At 48.2% G+C, this 20,180-nt stretch overlaps 5 protein-coding genes across 5 annotated transcripts; all 5 read right to left on the bottom strand.

Annotated features, from left to right (window-relative positions):
• Nucleotides 1-15: 15 nt before the first annotated feature.
• On the bottom strand, nucleotides 16-1,081 carry N7471_000915 (uncharacterized protein; the record flags this gene model as incomplete). The annotated part of the gene is made up of 2 exons (XM_057273636.1): nucleotides 16-574; nucleotides 1,074-1,081. 2 exons carry the CDS (start codon nucleotides 1,079-1,081, stop codon nucleotides 16-18), a joined length of 567 nt encoding a protein of 188 aa, XP_057141815.1.
• A 397-nt stretch (nucleotides 1,082-1,478) lies between these two features.
• On the bottom strand, nucleotides 1,479-2,522 carry N7471_000916 (uncharacterized protein; the record flags this gene model as incomplete). The annotated part of the gene is made up of 4 exons (XM_057273637.1): nucleotides 1,479-1,490; nucleotides 1,764-2,165; nucleotides 2,250-2,438; nucleotides 2,478-2,522. 4 exons carry the CDS (start codon nucleotides 2,520-2,522, stop codon nucleotides 1,479-1,481), a joined length of 648 nt encoding a protein of 215 aa, XP_057141816.1.
• Nucleotides 2,523-3,047: 525 nt separating this feature from the next.
• On the bottom strand, nucleotides 3,048-3,404 carry N7471_000917 (uncharacterized protein; the record flags this gene model as incomplete). Its single annotated transcript, XM_057273638.1, has 1 exon — nucleotides 3,048-3,404. The coding sequence occupies one exon, from the start codon at nucleotides 3,402-3,404 to the stop codon at nucleotides 3,048-3,050; it is 357 nt and encodes a 118-aa protein (XP_057141817.1).
• A 10,640-nt stretch (nucleotides 3,405-14,044) lies between these two features.
• Nucleotides 14,045-14,706, bottom strand: N7471_000918 (uncharacterized protein; the record flags this gene model as incomplete). The annotated part of the gene is made up of 2 exons (XM_057273639.1): nucleotides 14,045-14,613; nucleotides 14,667-14,706. The coding sequence occupies 2 exons, from the start codon at nucleotides 14,704-14,706 to the stop codon at nucleotides 14,045-14,047; spliced, it is 609 nt and encodes a 202-aa protein (XP_057141818.1).
• Nucleotides 14,707-14,885: 179 nt separating this feature from the next.
• On the bottom strand, nucleotides 14,886-17,141 carry N7471_000919 (cell envelope integrity TolA family protein; the record flags this gene model as incomplete). Its single annotated transcript, XM_057273640.1, has 2 exons — nucleotides 14,886-17,008; nucleotides 17,132-17,141. 2 exons carry the CDS (start codon nucleotides 17,139-17,141, stop codon nucleotides 14,886-14,888), a joined length of 2,133 nt encoding a protein of 710 aa, XP_057141819.1.
• Between the last annotated feature and the right edge of the window lie 3,039 nt (nucleotides 17,142-20,180).

The raw sequence follows: 20,180 nt of genomic DNA on the forward strand, positions 1-20,180 counted from the left end.
GGAGCTGTGCCATCTCTACGTCTCCTGACGAGTTGGCGGGGGGGCGTTATTGGCCGCGGGAGCATTATCAGCATTGGTGGGCGGGGCCTCAAGGGCGCTGTTGTTGCCGGAGCGAGCCAGCCCACGGCTCGCCTCCTCCTGAGGAGGGGCTTGGCGGTTTGCCCACCGTGACGTAGCGAGTCCACGGCGGGTGGGGCCTGAAGGGGTGTTGGCAGGCAGGTCCCGTTGATTCAACTCGGCCGCGCGGGAATCATGTCGGCCGGAGGGTTGGTGGGATGGGCCCCGGAAATCTTGTCGACGGGGCAGATGGGAGGCAGCAGCCCGGGAGTTTCCTCGACCGGGAGCCTGTTGGTAGTGAGGGGGCGGGCTTGAGACGGAGGGGGGGGGCCGGGAAAGCTGTCGACCGGCGGGGGGGACGGCGGGCCTCTGGTTCTCGGGGGCGCGGCGGGGTCCTCTCTCGCGGGGGAGCTTGGCGGTCGCGGGGAGAGGCAGACCGGCGGCGACCTTCTTCGAAGACCTTCTTGCCGAACTTGACCATCCACTCCAGATAGTCGTCCTCGCGTCTCTTCTTTTCCTATTTATTTGGTTAGCGTGCTCATAATATTATAGACGAGAACTTATCGATCCGGACTGCCTCGATAGAATCAATGCGAAGGCATATGAATCATTCAGACATGATGGGAATCAATATGAATCAATCAGACATGATAGGAATCGATGGGAATTGATCAGACAGGATGAGACATGATAAGACGTGAGGATACATGATGAGACGTGGTGAGATATGATGAGCCATGATGAGACGTGATGAGATATGATGAGACATGATGAGACATGATGAGACATGATGAGATATGATGAGACATGATGAGACATAATGAGACGTGATGAGATATGATGAGACGTGATGAGACATGATGAGACGTGATGAGACATGATGAGACGTGATGAGACATGATGAGACGTGATGAGACATGATGAGACGTGATGAAACCCATCGTGAAGTGGATGATCCATGCCATCATTGGATGCATGAGACAGACCAGGTAGAGATATAGAAGATCTTGACTTACAGCTTCATCATCAGCTTCTCTTCTCCTCCTCTCGCCGTCTTCCTTGCGATTGCGTGTAAGTCTGGAAGACATTGTGGTGGTTGCGCGGGGAGAGAGAGAGAGAGAGAGAAAGATTGTTTACTTTCACGGGGGAGGCATTTTTATCTATGGGTCACATGCCCAGGTCACTACACCTCAGTCTACTTCCTTTAACCTATTTCCCTTAAGCCATTGTCCTCAAGCTCTCAATCTATTGTCCAATTTATTGTCCAGGTTATTGTCCAACCTATTGTCCAGGTTATTGTCCAGGTTATTGTTCAAGCCATTGTCCAGGCTATTGTTCAAGCCATTGATCAAGCTATTGATCAAGCACTCAAGCTATTGTCCAAGCTATTGAAGCCATTCTCCTCAAGCCATTGGCCTCATCTAAGTATTACCCTATGATTACCAAATATATACGGGCAGAATAGGATCTATAATAAGAAAGACATGATATGCCATTACAATTGTATAAAAACCACTAAGCTCATTCCGTGATATCATAAAAAGACTTCCTGGATGAGGACGTCTTGTCAGGAGAGGACTATGTCGAAGTGCATGTGGAATGTGATATGCATTGAGTGGTTGTAGAAGTTAAGTTACAAGCTATGAATTTGAAACCACCCAGGAACATGGAACCATGGAGCTGAAGTCTCCCCACGAATTGTGAACCTTGTTTTCGAATGTTGGTTGTTGAAACTTGGTTGCTAAAAGGTTGTTGTAACGTGGTATAGGGTCACCGGTGACGGCATTGGCTGTAGTGGGAGCCAGATCGTTGATAGCCGGAAGGTTGATCGCGTTAGCTGACTTGAAGTTGGCGTTAGCGGTGTTGAGATGGTATAGCTCTGAAGTGTACAGTGTTTTACACTGGTGGAAAGTGTAGAATTGCTTCGAGTTTGTGGGAGCGTTGCCGGACTTGTTGTTGTAAGTCGAATTGGCGTTGTAAAAGACGGGATGGGTAGTGAAATTGGGGTGACTAGCGAGACGTCGATTCTTAGAGATGATGAAGTCGGAGAAGATGCTAATAAGAATGTACTCAGAAGAATCGGTGGTCGAAGGATAAAGGCTGTTGAGCTGTTGATGAGTAGCGGGATTCACGGTAACGGCGATAAGAAAGAGGAAGTATTAAGTCGTATTTGAAATGTGAGAATCGCACACCTCGGCGAATTCGGTGTAGGCGGTGCGCCACTTGATAACGAACTGTTTGTGGAGTAGTGGCGTTGACATTAGTGTACTTAAGAGTCCACTTAGGAAGGTGTCCTTGGGAGTGGGCTGGGCCGCGTGGCCGGTGAGAATCTCGAAGAGATGAGGGTCCCGGGTGTCGAGAGCGCACTTGAGTACAGTCCACTATAAGTCGAAGTTGGATTCGCTGGCGAGGGTAGGTACGAGCTCCGAGAGCTTTGTCTCCGCGACGCTGGTTGTCGAAAACATGTTGAAAGATGATGGAGGATGTACGATGTGGTGTTGTATGACAAAGGAGAGGTACTGTGAGGGTGATCGTCGAAAGAGAGGAGTATGTTTGTTGACAACGTTTGCTAGTGTTGGAACTGCATAGGTGGAACCGTTTGTAGGTGATTGTAGGTGGCCTGGATGGTGAGCACGTCATCAAGAGAGGCGCTGGTGACGATGGTGATACCGAGTATGGTGATACCGAGGATGGCGATGCTGAGGGGGCTTCAAGGAGAGAGGCGCTTGGAGTACGGAGATGGCGTCGATGGAGAGGCCTGTGGAGCGTAGTGAGCTTCCGGGCTTATAACCTGTAAGGAGAGGACTTTGTCGAAGTGCATGTGGAATGTGATATGTATTGAGTGGTTGAAGAAGTTAAGTTACAAGCTATGAATTTGACACATCTATCTAGGTCCTAGGACGAAATTTGATTCCGTTAGAGTGGTTCTCATAGTATTTAACACAGTCATCTTGCTCAACAAAATGCACGATGACTTCACCATTCTCGCTCTAAGCGCGTTGGATCTCACCCTCTTCGACACGCTTCGGAAGCTCGGCATTATCCTGCAGGCCCTCTTCGGGCATAGTAACAGAAATGGTGAGTTCGTCGTCACCATCCTTTAGCTTGATGTCTTCGGAGCGGTTCTCATAGTATTTAATGCAGTCATCTTGTTCAACAAAGTGCATGATGACTTCGCCACTCTCGCTCCAAGCGCGTTCGCTAGCACCACTGTAGACGAGCTGCAGGACGCTGGATATGTTTGCCCACTCGGGAAGATTTCCGAAAACGATCCGACGAAGAGGTCCAGCAGGCGCAACCTTGGGTGCCACCTGCTTCTGCAAGTGGAGCAAACGGACTTGCTTCATAAAGTCAGCGGTGGAGACATGAATGCTGAGTTGAATGTTATGCGTCTTGTTGTTTGTTCGGAAGGTGCTCTTGCTTGAACTCGATGGCTTTTGTCAAGTGTAGAAGCAACATAGATAGGAACAGTTGCATTGCGTTGGTCCCAGTTATTTCGAAAGTTTGGAGCCTGCTTTGACTGCAGCATTAATGGGGGTGCATCTGGAGTTGGTGCACCTGGATTTGGTGCCGGTGCGGCTTCCTCAATAACCTTAGTCTCATCTTCAGTAACAGCTGCGATAGCGGTGAGATCGAGAAGGCTTTTCAGTGCCGGTAAGCAGGTCCCAGTATGTCAGATTCTTCCACAGTTCCTAGTTAGATTCCCTTTGAGACTGGGAACCAAGTCGATAAGCTTCGGCTCGGCGGCACCCCGTAGTTCAGTCATGTTGACTAGATATGTGTATGTTGTTTGTCGATGTTTGACGACGAAGAAGGGAGGGTGGGGTAGTCAATGTTGTTGACTACGCTGGAAGTGAAGTTGTAAATCACTGTTGAGACGGTTGGCCCCCAAGGAAAGGTGAGATTTGTTGAGACGGAGATGATGAAAGGTGATAATGAAGACGAAATTAAGGATCCATGAAGATGCAGAGAGAGATGTAGATCGAGAGTTGTTAGGGGAAGAAAACACTGTTAGTGGGGTTGAACACATGGTCAGATAGACTCGAGAGTGTATGCTCCTATCGGATCTTTTCAGAAGCGTGAAAGGCCTTGGGCTGTTCTGACGTTCGCATTGTTGTCGAAGTCATGGAGACGTTTTTTTTTTTTTTTCAACGTTGATGGCCATGTTCTTTGAGGAAACATTGAACTTCCTTCACTTGTGACGACAATGAATAGAAAAACACATATCTTTGCGCGAATCTAATTTTTGAAATTGCACCACAACGCCGCGGGCTACGGTCCTCATTTTAATTGCAAGTTAATTGTAACTTCCGGCTCCATCTCCTGATACCAATTATATATTGGTGGAAGGTATGGTGGCGCCAGGGAGCCAGTGGCCGCCCCTTTCAGGGGGCCGCGAAAATTCTGCAGCCAACATCAACGAGCGCATATTGGATGCCAACTACGACGTACGCCAGTTGCTGAATCATATCAGCAGTAACAACTCTGTTAAAGTCCCGAGACCAGTATTAGACTATCTCAAATCCATCCAGGAACTCACCACAGACCTGATTAAGAACCCAATTGGCCAGGACTGGAAGCAGCAATTTGAACAGCTGCGCCAGGAGACCAGCCAAATTAAACAAGACATTCATGCGGTGAGAATTGCTTCTTCGAATGTTAATGCCAATGTCAATGGATCAAATCGGATCCGATCGTATGTCGACGCTGTCAAAAGCGCGCCACCACCGACGCACTTTTTATCTAGTCATGGGTCGACGTCGACTAACCCCGCATCGCCTTCCGATCTCATCCAGGACCGCCAGATCGTCGTGAAACTGGGTGATTCCGACGGTATTAAACACTTCCGTACACAGACCCCTGCCGAGATCACGAAGCTAGCTGAGAGGGCACGTGTGAGAGCAGCAAAAGCCACGTATGGAGTGACAGTGGCATCAGCCAAGTTTGTCGCAGCCAGACAATTGAAGTCGGGGGATGTCTCGCTCAGTCTTCGTACCGCGAAGGAAGCAGAAATCATGCGATGCCACCGAACTACGTGGGTGAAGCACCTGTGGAAGGGATCGGAAGTGCGCTTGCCGAGCTGGGGGGTTGTTGTACATGATGTCAATGTACGGTCTCTCGGTATCAATTCGGCGGTAGGACTCGGAGAGCAAGGCCGGAAACAGAGTATCATAAAGCAGTTGCTTACTGAGAACCTGTTCAACTGGGGGGACACTGCCGAGATTACCCAGGTGTCATGGCTTGTCCTCCCAGAAGGCAAGAAATCCGGATCACTGATCGTTGAATTCAACTCACCACATACCGCCAACAATGCAATCGATAATGGAACACTCTGGGACTCGGAGGTGCTTACCACGGTCTTGTACGACCGGGCTGCGCGTATACGCCAATGTCACAACTGCCAGAAATACGGCCATATAGGAAACACCTGTTCCAACGAAACAAAGTGTGTCTTTTGCGCTGAGAAGCATCATTCTCGAGACTGCCAGCGTAAAAAGGATGCAACTCTCAGTGAACGAAAGTGCGCCAATTGCGGGGGCGCACACAATGGATGGTCGAAACGGTGCCCCGATTTCATCAGAGAGATCGAGAGGGTGCAGGTTCTTGCGCAGGCGAGGGAGCGGCACCACCGGGTGCCGGCATACCTCTCGATGGCTGCCGAAAGGACGCCGGCAGCCACAACAGTGGGACCCGGGAGTTCAGGAGGTAGCGGCTCCTGGAGTTCCACCAAGGAAAGCTCCAGAAATGGAAGACAAAGCCTATCAAAGACATCGAATAAAACACCAAGCACAGGCCAACCGGCGAGTAGTAACGAAGGGCCAACATCACCGGAGGATACCGATATGCAGAGGACCCAGGAACCCCAGCCAGAGGACATACTGCCTACCTTCACAGTTGACAGCACTGAGGCAAGTGCAATTGGAGAGTCGATCCGCCAGTCGGCACAAAGGCCGGCAAGGGGAGTCGATCGATCAATCCACACACCGGTAGAGACACGCTCTGAACCTCCAAGGCGCAGAGCACCTAGCCGGGCGTCGACATCATCGTCAACGACGACCAGGAGCAAGGGCCTCATTAGGACAATGCTCAACACATCGAAACGACCTAGGGATGAGGCATATATTCTCGAAGACCAAGAAGCAGTAATGCCAGGTACGCCATCGTCATCGGCACCGGCCGCATCGGCTAGTGAATACCAGCCATCGGTACTATCCCTTACCAGCGGGAACGCACGTCGACCAGCTAGCAAGCATAGGGCTGCCGGCAAAGAGAACGCCACCATCTTCAAAACCAACATGGCAACACATACACCGGGCCCACGGGGTAAGAATAAACGCACCCTCGACGACCAGGTCAACCTCACAATGTCAGCTCCCTCGGTGAAGTTCACCAATAGAGCCGGCATGCAGGAAGAGAGAAGAACGCGCCAATTCACCAAGAAGCATACCGAAGAACACCCCACTTTTAATGAATAATACACCCTTAACCATCATCCAATACAACACGCACCGCTCGCGAGATGTCGTCATGGCGGACTTCCTGGCGAAGCCGCAAGTCGCGAAGGCGGATATCATTGTAGTGCAAGAACCATGGGAGAACCCATACAATGACACGACATACCACCCATTGAAACAGACACACGAGCTTCTCTTCCCGTCTAGTTCAGAGACGGGAAGCAGAGCACGGGTGTGTATATATATTTCAAAGAGAATCGGTACCAACTGGACGCACTACGCACACAGCGAGTTCTGCCAGGAAGTGAGAATTCAAACGGGAATTGGCGAGGTCTGCCTCTTCAACATATATAATGAATGCGGCACCACCGATACAGTGGAGCTTCTCAGCGAACTGCTAGGGGGCAACCAACGGCGGAGGAGCAGTCAGTATACTATGATTGTAGGGGATTTCAACCTCCACCACCCTGCCTGGGGAGGCATTGAGGCCACGCAGGATATAGGTGCTGACAGGCTTATTGAGCTCTGTGACGAAGCGGACCTTGACCTATGGCTGGAACCCGGTACGATTACTAGGGACCAGAACGGAGAACAAACGACAATCGACCTGTTCTTCGGTACACCGGACCTCACCGAGAGACTAGTGGTATGCGAACTGGCCCTAGACTGCCATGCAGACTCAGATCATCTACCGATCCGTGTACTACTCGACATTGACACCGAACCGACTGTCGAGGTGAAGAGACGGCTCTGGAAGGCCATGGATACCGAGAAATTCGACATCTTTGTGGCCGACAATCTCCCAATGCTACCGCAATTAACAACCCCCCAACGAATCGACGAACCACCACGGCTGTCGACCCCCCGAAAAATCGACGATGCAGTGAACCACCTGATCGAAATCGTTCAGCGAGGTGTACAGGAATCGACACCATGGGCCAAACCAAGCCCGCATGCGAACCCATCCTGGACCAAGGAGTGCGGGGAGGCTGTCAAACACTCTCGCCGCATATTCCGTCAATACCTTGCGACACATAGCGAGGAGGACTGGGAGACATATAAACTGGCTAGGAATCAAAAGGGGAAGGTCATCAAGACCGCTCTCCGGCGGGGCTTCCGGAGTTTCATTGAAGAAGCCGTGGAGCAGGGCCCCCAGGGGCTATGGAGGGTGGCCAAATGGGCTAGGAACCGAGGCCAACAACAGCAAGGAAGCGCGATGCCGGCGTTAAAGAAAGCTGAAGGAGGGGTTGCAGAGACAGACGCGGAGAAAGTCAATCTACTCCGTAAAGTGTTCTTCCCGCAACCACCAGAAGCCGACCTCTCCGACATATATGTCAACCAAAGACAACAACAACAAGGCCACGCCTACCATCGAGAGCAGTTCCAACTACCACCGGTAAACGTCACCGAAGTGAGAGCTGCAATCAAGAAGGCGCCACCGAACAAAGCACCTGGGTACGATACGCTGCCGAACAAGTTATGGCGGGTGCTAGCGGAGCCAGGCTCACGATCAGAGAAGAGATTTGTTCCACTTCTCACTACCATCTTCGACGCGTGTGTCCGAATTGGACACAACCCCCAGCACTTTCAAACCTCCGTCACAGTGACACTACGAAAAGCCGGCCCACGAGACTACCGAGTCCCAAAATCATATAGGCCCGTCGCATTGTTAAACACACTCGGCAAGATCCTCGAAGCGATTGTTGCCACACGAATCGCATGGTGTGCGGAGGAACATAATCTGCTCCCAAAGACACACCTTGGGGGACGAAAGGGGGTGTCTGTCGACCACGCGATCCAGTTGATCTTAGGGAGAGTATACCAAGCATGGGGAGAAGGTAAGATAGCGAGCATGCTACTCCTAGATGTGGCTGGAGCATACGATATGGTATCTCACGAGAGATTGCTATATAACATGCAACAAATGGGACTCGGTGCGCTCACTCCATGGGTGCAGTCATTTCTCACCGGTAGGAGCACACGAATCAAGTTACCAAACGGCTATATGAGCGAAGCCTTCCCTACACCGACCGGCATCCCGCAAGGATCGCCAATCTCGCCGATCCTATTCCTCCTTTTCAATGCACCGCTGGTGCGTACGTGCACACTCCAAGGACTGCACTACGGGGAGAGCGAGGCATATGGCTGGGTAGACGATGTATGCATTGTAGCTATCTCTAGGAGCTACGAGGAGAACGTGAAGGTCCTTGAAAAAGCGCTCCAGAAAGCAGACATATGGGCCAAGAAACATGCCGCCAAGTTCGCACCCGATAAATTCGAACTGATACACTTCTCCAACCCGACAAACATAAAAGCGAACCGATCGGCCCAGGATGAAGACGCAGTGCGATCAGTCCGGAACGCAGACACAGTGCAATCGGTCCAGAACGCAGACATAGTACAATCGGTCCAGAACGCAGACATAGTGCGATCTGCCTGGGACACGGATACAACTCAAACGACTCAAACGACTCAGTCGGCTCCCGAACAAGACATCTGGGAGGTGCCGGATGATCCATCAGGCCATGACGGCATGCCGATTATCATACCAGGAGACATACCAACTATCCTCGCACCCACAGAAACGGCCAAATACCTTGGAGTATGGCTCGACAAGCACCTCAATTTTACAACACACCGGAAGAAGATGCTAGCGAAGGGAGCGAGCAGCCTTGAGGCACTCCGAGGCATCTCAGGTTCCACATGGGGGTCATCATTGATTGCCATGCGGAAGGTATACCAGGCAGTCATCATTCCACAGATGCTATGGGGGCTGTCTGCATGGTACTGTCCAGCTGCTAGAGCCATGCCAAGGGGCGATCTCGACAAGCTCACTAACGAACTAACAAAAATCCAAAAACGTGCGGCAATCCTGATCAGTGGAGCTTTCCGCGGAACGGCGGGAGCGGCACTCGATATTGAATTATTCATCACCCCGATCAAATTACGAATACAACAAATCATAGAGGAAACAGCCATACGGATCCTCACAGGACCACAGTGGGCATGTCCACAAATTGCATACAAAGCCAGAAAACCAACGGAACAACGACTTGGAGGCTGGTCGCCACTCGAAGCGCTGGCATTGAAGAAGCCATTACGCCTACAACCGACAGAACAATGGGAAAGGAAACGTGCATTTGTCCTTGCACCATGGGAGACAAGGATCCCATGCTTCATTGAGAATCAAGAAGCTGCATTGGAAACCTATAACAACATTTACGAAGAAGCAGTTTGCGACAAGCAAGATAAAACCGCCATGATTTTCACAGATGGGAGCGGTTTTGCTGGGCACATTGGCGCATCAATGGCCAGTCTCCAGCACGGAGTGAAGTCTCAGAGGAAATATCTTGGCAAAGACTCCCAGTCCACAGTGTACGCTGCCGAGCTCAGCGGCATTGAAATGGTGCTCAAGGAAGCGGCAGGGGGGAATAACGAGGACACAATTCCAAACAACGGGGAAATTCCAAATAACGGGGAACAACAGGCTCGAGAAGTGGTCATTTTCTCTGACAGCCAAGCTGCCATCCAGGCAGTCCAAAACCCACAGCGACCGTCTGGCCAATACGTGCTCGCACTGATATATGATCACGTACGGGCCATCCGGTCACGGAACCAAAACCAGCAAAATCCAACGAATATCACTATCAGGTGGATCCCTGCACACGTTGGTGTGGACGGCAATGAATTTGCCGATGCGGAAGCGAAGAGCGCAGCGCTTCTTGGTGCGGGGATGGGAGTTGCGACCGGGAGCGGAACGGGTGAACCGATAATCCGCCTCGCCGCAGCTGCTAAGAGAGCGGTTCGCCAGCGAATCAGAGAGCGGTGGGAGAAGCAGTGGGAGCGGGAGACAACTTCCGCACCCACAAAGCGCTTGGTGCAGGCGCCGAACAAGAAGACGCTCCGTCTATACGAGGGACTGTCGAAGCCACAATGTGCAATTTTGATTCAAACGCGCACAATGAGGATCGGGCTTCGACACTTCTTGTTCAAAATCAAGGCAGCGGAGACAGACCGGTGTAGTTGTGACGAAGGTTCACAGACACCGAAGCATGTTCTAATGCAGTGTCCACGACACATCATTCCGCGCACGAAACTGTGGGAGCAGCTGTGGGCAGTTGGTATCAAGGAAATGGATTATGACAAGATCGTGTCAAACCCGCAGGCCATCCGCTACGTGGTCAACTTCATGCACCGAACAGGTCTCCTCCAGCAGTTTCAACATATGGGACTCGAGGACGACGACGACGACGAACGAACAGGCCTCGCGGCCATGGAGCTAGGTGTGGAAGACGATGGGTATTAGCCAATGACGATAAATGATGCTGTGAAACGAGAAACTCAGCCAGAGTCGACGAACATGCCAATCAACAACTGGCCAGGAGAAAAACACCATCAATTGAAACTGAGGCAGGGGAGGTTACAGAGGATGGAAGGGAAGAGTGAGAGTGAGAAGTGAGAGATGGAAGATGGAGGGTGCACTCCATGGCGATCGTTATATATTTCTTATGTATGGGTTTTTGGGATTACAGGGTTATTGGGATGGATCTACAGGAATGGGCTGATTCCACGCTCTTTACGATCAGCATCTGTATACTCTTGGGAGTGATCCCAACTCGGCGTTTGGCTTCGAGTTCTTGCTTCAGTTGGATGAAGCGCCTGCATAGTCATACGCAACTAGTTAGACTGCAACAGGTTAATTGAACTTTGATTGATTGATTGATTGATTGATTGACGACAATGAATACCGTGATGGTCATGGACAATTCTGATAGACTTATTGTAGCGTTCGTTGCGCCCCTGTTGATACTGGTTTCCGCACATCATTGGGGGTCTTGTACGACGGGGTAGTGTTTTGACACACCCCACGACAAGAATGTGACTTGATCCGATCTCGGATATGGAACTCTCGATGGAATCCGTAGTCAACATCGACCACGAGAAAGAAGATGTGTCGGATGTTTCGTATCGAGTCTTTCCAATTGGATGTTTGCGATATTGGTATTAAATGCTTGTGAGTGAGGAGAATTTGATAGTTGTGGTATTGAAATCTGATGCCTGCGATTTAATTGAGCGATGTAACTGTGAATGCTCGAATAAGAGTCGTACTTACGGTATTGAATGCTTGCAAATGAGGAGAATTTGATAGTTGTGGTATTGAGATTTGATGCTAGTGATCGAATTGAGCGATGAAACGGTGAATGCTCAAATAAGAGTTGTACTTACGGTATTGAATGCTTGTGAGTGAAGAGAATTTGATAGTTGTGATATTGAAGTTTGATACTTGTGATTCAATTGAGAACCGATGAAAATGTGAATGCTCGAATGGGAATGGTTGCAGTATTAAATGTTTGCGAGAGAAGAGGGTTTGATAGTTGAGATATTGAGATTTGATGCTTGCGAATGAGGAGAATTTGATAGTTGTGGTATTGAGGTTTGATGCTTGTGATTCAATTGAGAACCGATGAAAATGTGAATGCTCGAATGGGAATGGTTGCAGTATTAAATGTTTGCGAGAGAAGAGGGTTTGATAGTTGAGATATTGAGATTTGATGCTTGCGAATGAGGAGAATTTGATGGTTGTGATATTGAGATTCGATGCCTGCGATTGAATTGAGCGACGAAACTGTGAATGCTCGAATAAGAGTTGTACTTACGGTATTGAATGCTTGCGAATGAGGAGGATTTGATAGCTGTGGTATTGAGGTTTGATGCTTGTGATTCAATTGAGAACCGATGAAAATGTGAATGCTCGAATGGGAATAGTTGCAGTATTAAATTTTTGTGAGAGAAGAGGGTTTGATAGTTGTGGTATTGAGATTTGATGCTTGTGATTTGATGCTTGTGATTTGATGCTTGTGATTTGATGCTTGTGATTTGATGCTTGTGATTTGATGCTTGTGATTTGATGTCTTTGATGATTGCAAGTGGAAAGGGGATTGATAGCTTCGATCGAGTTGGTTCGGTTTTGAGTGAATAGGATTGAATTTGCACTATTCAGTTGGGCCAGCCATGAAAGGCTATAGCCCAGGGACTATCCGAATTGGGGATCAGAATTTCGATTTCAACCTCACACTGGCCTGTGAGGTTGTGTCCGTCTTGACCACCGAATGGCCATAGTATGGTCGAGGACGTCCACTAGGCTTGGTTGTGTTCGAGTTGAACTTTCAAGATGCTCCATCTCCCATGTCAAAACATTGATTTCAAACTCACACTGGCCTGTGAGTTGCACCATTGTTGATCACATATATTCGTGTCGAGACAATTCAGGAGATGGAGCGCCGCGGAAAATGTAGCCGATGATGATAGAAATGCGATTGAACTTTCTTTATGTTTCGCATTCAAGCCCACCAACTCCCATGTGCCTCTCTTGGAGACGAGGAAATGGCCACAAAATTGGTAGCATATTCCACTGGAACGTGCTAGGGAAGTCTGTTGATGTTGAATATTAAGATAGAACGGGGTGGGAAGTTAAAGGAAAGCTTACTTTGCAAAAAGGCGCAGACTCTGCGACTTTGATATGTCGGAAACGCTCTCCAGATGCATGAGATGCAGTAGTGGCCGCGCTTCTTCTTTGTCCGGGTTCATCATCCGACCTTCCTCATTACCATATCCCTTATCCAACATGCAATTTGCACAGCCAACCTCCTCCCCTTGGTGACCCTCTTTGTTGACGACCCTCATTGCCAACCAAGCACACCGATTCCTGAGCCAGACTTACCAGAACCCCCGACCTGCTCCATGTCACGACCTCCACCGCGTATCAATCACAGTGATTATGGGGCCGGTGTCAATAGATCCCTCACCCTCCTCCGAGTCATGACCCTTAATCAGTGCAGTTTCCCACTGATTCCGCACTCATACCAGTATCCCCGGCACCTCTCACCCTCATCATAACAAACCCATCCACGATCATATAATGCGGGGCCCCTATCAGCCCAGAACCATGTTGCATTGCGTCTGTTCAGAATGCCATTGGCCGAGAGGGCGCATGAATTGCCACTCCGATAAGTCCACAGCCATTGAAGCTATATCGTCTATCAATACCCTTGTCACGATTCGAAGAAAGTCTCCGGTCAATGAACCGCCAAGTCGAGTGGGGCCAGCCACTGGACTCGGGATATCAATGACCGGAATGAGAGGAATCGACGAGGATCTCTCAATAACGGACAGTGTAGCGACAAGAGCTCAATTTCCACAACAAGCTCATTCATGATTCTCATTTGTATTTGCAAATGTTGAATTTGAAGTGGCCCCATATGAAGGCCCTGGCATGCCGTCATTGAGGGTAATAATACCGCATACGAAATGTCCGGGACCAGAGCGGTGGCTGACAGCAAGGACAGAGAAGCGGCTCAGTTCTCGTCACAGGACCAGCTGTGAGAACAACGGGATTGAGGATGGATTTCGACAAGATCGGCCCATCTTTTGAACAGTCACGTGGGATTTCTTTTTTTTTTTTTTAAGAGCTGGATGAAGGCCGTTGCGGCATTGCCAATCCTCATGCTTTTTCCTGGTTGCCGTGAAGGGGGCTATGAAGCTCCTACCGACACTGTGGGCTTCTGATGCTGTAGGTCTCTGTCGACGCTGAAGGCATCTGTCGATACTGCATGTGTGTGTCGCTGCAAACCCTTGTCGACGCTGCAGGCCTCTATCAATGCTGAAGGCTCCTGTCGACGCTGCAGGTCTCTGTTGACACTGAAGGCTCCCGTCAATCCTGAAGGCTCCCGTTGATGCTGAAGGCCCCCGTCGACGCCGTAGGCCTCCGTTGACGCCGAAGGCCCCCGTTGACGCTGCAGGTCTCTGTTGACGCTGAAGCCCGTCGACGCCGTAGGCCTCCGTTGACGCCGAAGGCCCCCGTTGACGCTGCAGGTCTCTGTTGACGCTGAAGCCCGTCTATGCTGAAGGCCCCCGTCGACGCTGCAGGCCTCTGTTGACGCTGAAGCCCGTTGACGCTGCAGGTCTCTGTTGACGCTGAAGGCCCCCGTCGATGCTGAAGGCCCCCGTCGATGCTGAAGGCCCCCGTCGACGCTGAACCCTTTTTCGGTGACCACCGGGGAGACCGATCTGCGAAGGCGGGATTCAAACTCCACGCTATAATCTTCGCTCACAGTGAGTATATAGGAGCTATTCTGATGATCAAAAGGTGCTCACCTCTGAAACTCCCATGTGCCTCCTCTGGCAACTTTCTCATTTTTTGCGCCCTGGATGTGCTTTCCTCTCGTCAACATATCCCTTCAACCATGATCTGCCACCGTTGCACCCATCACACCCAGAGGGGCCAGGACGTTCAGCTGTTGAAACATAGCACCGCAACCCCCATTCATCGAAACTACCAACATATATACCCTTCGTCCCTTTTCCCTTCAACAGTCAAGCCATTTCTTCATCCGTGTTTACCTTCTCCTTCTCCTTTAGGGCCGCCCTTCTCTTTCTCTTATTCGCCGCAGCCATTTCGTTACTTCTCTTCTTCGCATCTGGGTCCTCCATTCGCTTTTTGTACGCATCCCTCCCCTTCTGTCTTAACATGTCCTTCTTCTCTGGGTCCTCCATTTGCTCTTTCCTCCGCACCCTCCGCCTCTCGGCATCCTTCTTCCTCTTTTCTGGGTCCGCCCTTCTCTTTGCCGTCCGCTCCATCCTCTTCTCGTCATACATCTTCTTCTTCTCTGGGTCCTCCATTTGCTCTCTGTATCGCTTCCTCCGCCTCTCGTTTTGTAGTTCCTTCGCATCTGGCTCTATCGGCATCTTGGATTTCGCCTCGTTTCTTATTGTCCACGCACACGGGTTACACAAAATGCAGCACGAATCTCTGACGCTTAGATGGCGATCCGATCCATCGATTGCGCCGCATCGATCACATCTGAATTCGTACCCACTCTTGGGATCTTCTCGGCTCCATTTCAACTTTCCCATCAACAGACACCAGGTCATTCTCTTCTCTATCTCCTCTTCATTTGGCAGCCTCCCATTCCTTATGCTGAAACGATGACACCAGGAGCAGCGATAACCACCCAGTGGGTCACCGGGGTATTCGCAAAACCGGTGGAATTGGATATGAAAGCTCTCTTCAGTACCTTCCATCATCATCCTGTCTTTGTGAGATCCAGTCATCATCCCACAGTGAACACAGGGTGACATCTCGTTAGCACCTTTGTTGTAGAACCCTTGCAACAAAGGGAACGCCAAGTTCAACCCCAAAGTGTTTTTCCCCCAAGGAATACTAATTCTCTCTCGGATAACCTGAATAAGGGACCAAACGCAGGGTCTAACATATCGATGAGAGAACATCGGCTTCTCTAGACTCCCCAGCAAGATAATGAACAACCCTTCCAGAAGATTGAGATACCCTCGTTGGATAGGAGTATTGAAAGCGGCCAGAACCCGAGCGTACGCTTTCTTTCCTTGCCCAAGTTTCTTGTACAGCAGTGACCTCCGATTCCTTAACCATGTTCCCGGTTTCCTGTGTGTTCCAACTCGAACCCGAATTTCTATAGTCGATCCCACGTATATTGCGAGAATGAGATCACCTTCTTTGGTTTCTTCCTCCACCACAATAAACACATATATTCCCGTCCGGCCTTCCGTCTCCGCATTAGGCAACGCAAGCCAATCCTCCAGAGTGATCAGATCCTTCTCAAACAAATTTTGTACCACCTGGGGAATTGCGTCCATCAACCGCTGCGTGATCAAGTCAGCATCGATGCAATTCAACAGGTGCCAGTAGGCTAGACACAAAGGCCTTTCGTCCATATTCAAACTGTTCAAGTTGGTGTCTCTGCTATATTCTTGTAGACATTGAATTGCAGCTCGCATTTTCAGCCGTAGTCGATCACTGATAATCTCGTCGTCAATCTCCGGATCATCCTGGCTGTCAGGGATGACAATCTCCGGATCATCCTGGCTATCAGGGATCACAATCTCCTCACGGACGATATCCACGTCTTCGCCCTCCGGTCCACTCACGACGTCTTCCAACGCATCTCCAATCTCCTCAACCCTAACTTGGTCCTGCAAATCCTCCTTGGTGTTTTCGTCATCATCCAGCATATCATCATCGTCCAGCATATCATCCTCATCCATATCATCATCGCTGTAGTTGCCCATATTGATCCCTGGTCCACCTATACCGCTCTTCCCTGTATTCCTCCCAACCATCTCTGGGTTATGACCTTTATCATCGCCGTGGTTACCCACATTGACTTCAGAATCACAATTGCCAGAACCCCCCTTCTCTGGGTCATGACCTTTATCATCGCCGTGGTTGCCCACATTGACTTCAGAATCAGACTTGCCAGAACCCCTCCACTCTGGGTCATGACCTTTATCATCGCCGTGGTTGCCCACATTGACTTCAGAATCAAATTCACCAGATCGAGCCATACCATTCCTCCTCTCCTTCTCTCTGATTTCCTCCTCCTCCTCCACTTCACCAATATAGTAGTTGATCCCCCCCAAGGGGGGGGGCGCGCAGCGAACGAGACATCGTGTATAAGGAACTAAAACTTTGAAACCTTGTTAGTATGATCAACCACAAGCAAGAATCAGATGAAAACACTCAACAAATTGATTGATTTTTGATTGAATCGATCGTTACAGAGGAACACTACTTGCGTACTTACTCAATGGCATTACCCATTTGAGAGTGGGTCCCGTGCCCAGCCCTACCCGTGAGGGGACTTGCCGACTACACCCTACAAATTACTGTATAGGGATACAATTGTATTACATTGAGATGGAAATGAACTAGAATTAACTTGAAATGACATATAAATAATGTTAAAGTAAGATCAAACATGTTCGCAAGTAAAGGCATACAACATCCCATGTCTGAAGCCTGTTCTAGTATCAAGTCGTGAGTGTGTCTGCCCAGTGTGTCTGCCCATCCGAGCTTAGAAGAAGCATTTAAGATAGTAGAATGACATTAAACTGAAAATGATCTGTGTCTTGAATAAAATAAATTTAAGTGAATGCCATTGAAGTCTTGCCTCGAAAGGGGTTTACTCCATGCGTTAGGTTATGTAGCATGACTAGCCGACTTTTATGCCATTGAATATTGTTAACGAGAAATCAGGGTAACTCGACCTCGATAAAAGTATACTAGTAATAATCACTCTTAGAAGGTACTGTGATAGGAATCTGTGGGATAAGATTGGCTTGTTTATCCTCACCTATAAGATTTCTATTTATTTATACACTAACCACTTACAACCAAGCTTTTCTGAATGATTAGAACTAAGGCGTATATACATTCTTGTTGATGGGATGAACTCATATTAGGAATATATCAAATATCTAGGATATCATGGTCTTTGGTTAACCGGCATAATTGAGAGTTGATAATGCGAGCATACTTTACTCGAAACACATCCGTCGATGCATGTTTGATTTTATATGTTTAGATTTAGATTTACGGAGCTATACTCATGCAGAAAAATATAAAGATTGTGAAAAGAAAATATTAATGTATAGATAAAGGTGATTGCTTTTTGTAAAAGTCCATTATAGCATGTAATGTAGTCCTCTCGGATTCGTATCCATGTTTCAGACAAGGTTGACACAAAACCCACATTCCGGGTACCTACAGTAGATCGGCGAATCGGCATCTTTGTGACGTCCGTGCATGTACAACCCGAGGACCTATCATGACGCAACCGCGGTATGATCGCCTTAGAAGCTTGACCAAGAAAAAGTATGTGCGACTGACGGGTTAAGCAGGTTTATGGTACGGTTGTACTTTAAGTCCAATGGTGTCTCCAATTAGGGCAGTCATTGGCAATTTTTGTTTTCAAGTGCGGTCCGACCGTACAGTTCTACTGTAGAAATATCTGTACGGCCCTCCATGTAGAATATATATAACTCCAATTAACATTAACGATAAAAGTCAGATCAATGTTGAAAGGATGCACTTTATTGACCATCTATATTAGACTTATCTCTAGCGGAAGAAATGCTGTGAACGTACCTGTATGTATAAGAGCCACCGGGCTGAAAAAGAAAATGCCAAAAAGAAAAGAAAAGAAAAGGTCGTACCCGGGTTCGAACCGGGGTTGCGGGTAATTTTTTGTCACGTGACTTCAAAAACCCGAGTCATCACCACTAAACCATACGACCCGGATTCAAGATTCAAGATACCTATTTCTTACATCGTCTGTTTTGTTTGTCTCCTGTTTTGATCACACTCCTCATTAGTACCTACATGCAGGTATACCTAGGAAGGTTCCTATCAATGACCAATCTAGTCCATATCCATAGTAGAAAACAATGCTTCGCATGGGAAATTTTGTTCACAGAACATCCCGCTAATGTCAAGCCTTACAAAAATCGCCTATATATCGATAATTTTGCTAAGTTATCTAAATTATTTACAGGTTTTTTATACGTAGTAAACTATAGCCAACCACCGGTGCTAATTTCTGTCTTATTCTCTTTTACCTCAGGCGTAGTGTAGATGTGTAGATAAAAGGTCCTTCTCTCTCTTTCTAGAGCCCTAAAAAGGCGGTAACGGGGTGTTAAAGTGGTGTCACTGTATCTGCTTCAGTTGCCTCCAGATTGAATCTAGTGCATCCTGTGATAATGCTTTAAAAGATCAAATAAAACCACGGTTCTATGGTCTAGAGGTTAGGACTCTGGTTTTTGATTTACTTTAGTAAAAAAAATTACCAGCAGCCCCGGTTCGAACCCGGGTAGGACCTATCCTATTTTTCTCCTTTAAGGGGACCGAATCCCCGGACTAATATTATAGAATAATTTCTATATTCTTCCTTTTTTAAGGTAGCCTTAGAAGCAAAGGCTAGCTAGGAAGGAGGATTTACCTAACTAACTAAATAATAGACGCTAGAACGAATTATTTTTAGATTTAAAAGACTAAAAGAAAAAAAAAATTTAATAGAACAGGTCCTACCCGGGTTCGAACCGGGGCTGCTGGTAATTTTTTTTACTAGGTAAATCAAAAACCAGAGTCCTAACCTCTAGACCATAGAACCGTGGCTTTATTTGAAGACTTATCTGATCGTATACATGTATAAGGTACCTACATAATTAGGACTAGATTTTGCGTATTTCACATGCGAGCCGCCACCACAAGCGAGCCGCCATCTCCAAAACACATAGTAAATGCGATAGATTACAACTTGATATCTCAACAACGGTGGTCTATACTAGCTTTTCCTATTAATTCCACGGTTTTTATATGATATCTAGCTACTTTAGGGAGTTTTAAAGAGTTTGATCTTCTAGTAACTGACATATATATATTTCTGGAGCCCAGCGACGTAATTTTCAATACGACAACAATGTAAGCTTTCGATTTCGTTAAAATTGCTATATGTTACTGAAAATGCTTATCAATACCTATCTACCTATAGCGGGAATTAAATTAAGTTGTTGTGGTTGAAACATGAAGCTATAATTTGTCGCATTTACTATGTGTTTTGGAGATGGCGGCTCGCTTGTGGTGGCGGCTCGCATGTGAAATACGTTACTAAATGTTGTTATATAAGCTAAGACGGAAGAACGAGGTCTCGTATCTTTATGATATAGTCCTAGATTAATAGATGTTAATAAAATACGAGTTATTATAGAACATCTTAGTCGCCTAAATAACTCAAATCAGATATGTAGTAACTGATATATAATTAGTTTGTCAGCACAATTTCGGGTGCTTAGTGA

This window comes from Penicillium samsonianum, assembly GCF_028829775.1.
Source record: "Penicillium samsonianum strain IBT 33392 chromosome Unknown utg000001l_segment0_segment0, whole genome shotgun sequence".
NCBI lineage: Eukaryota > Fungi > Ascomycota > Eurotiomycetes > Eurotiales > Aspergillaceae > Penicillium > Penicillium samsonianum.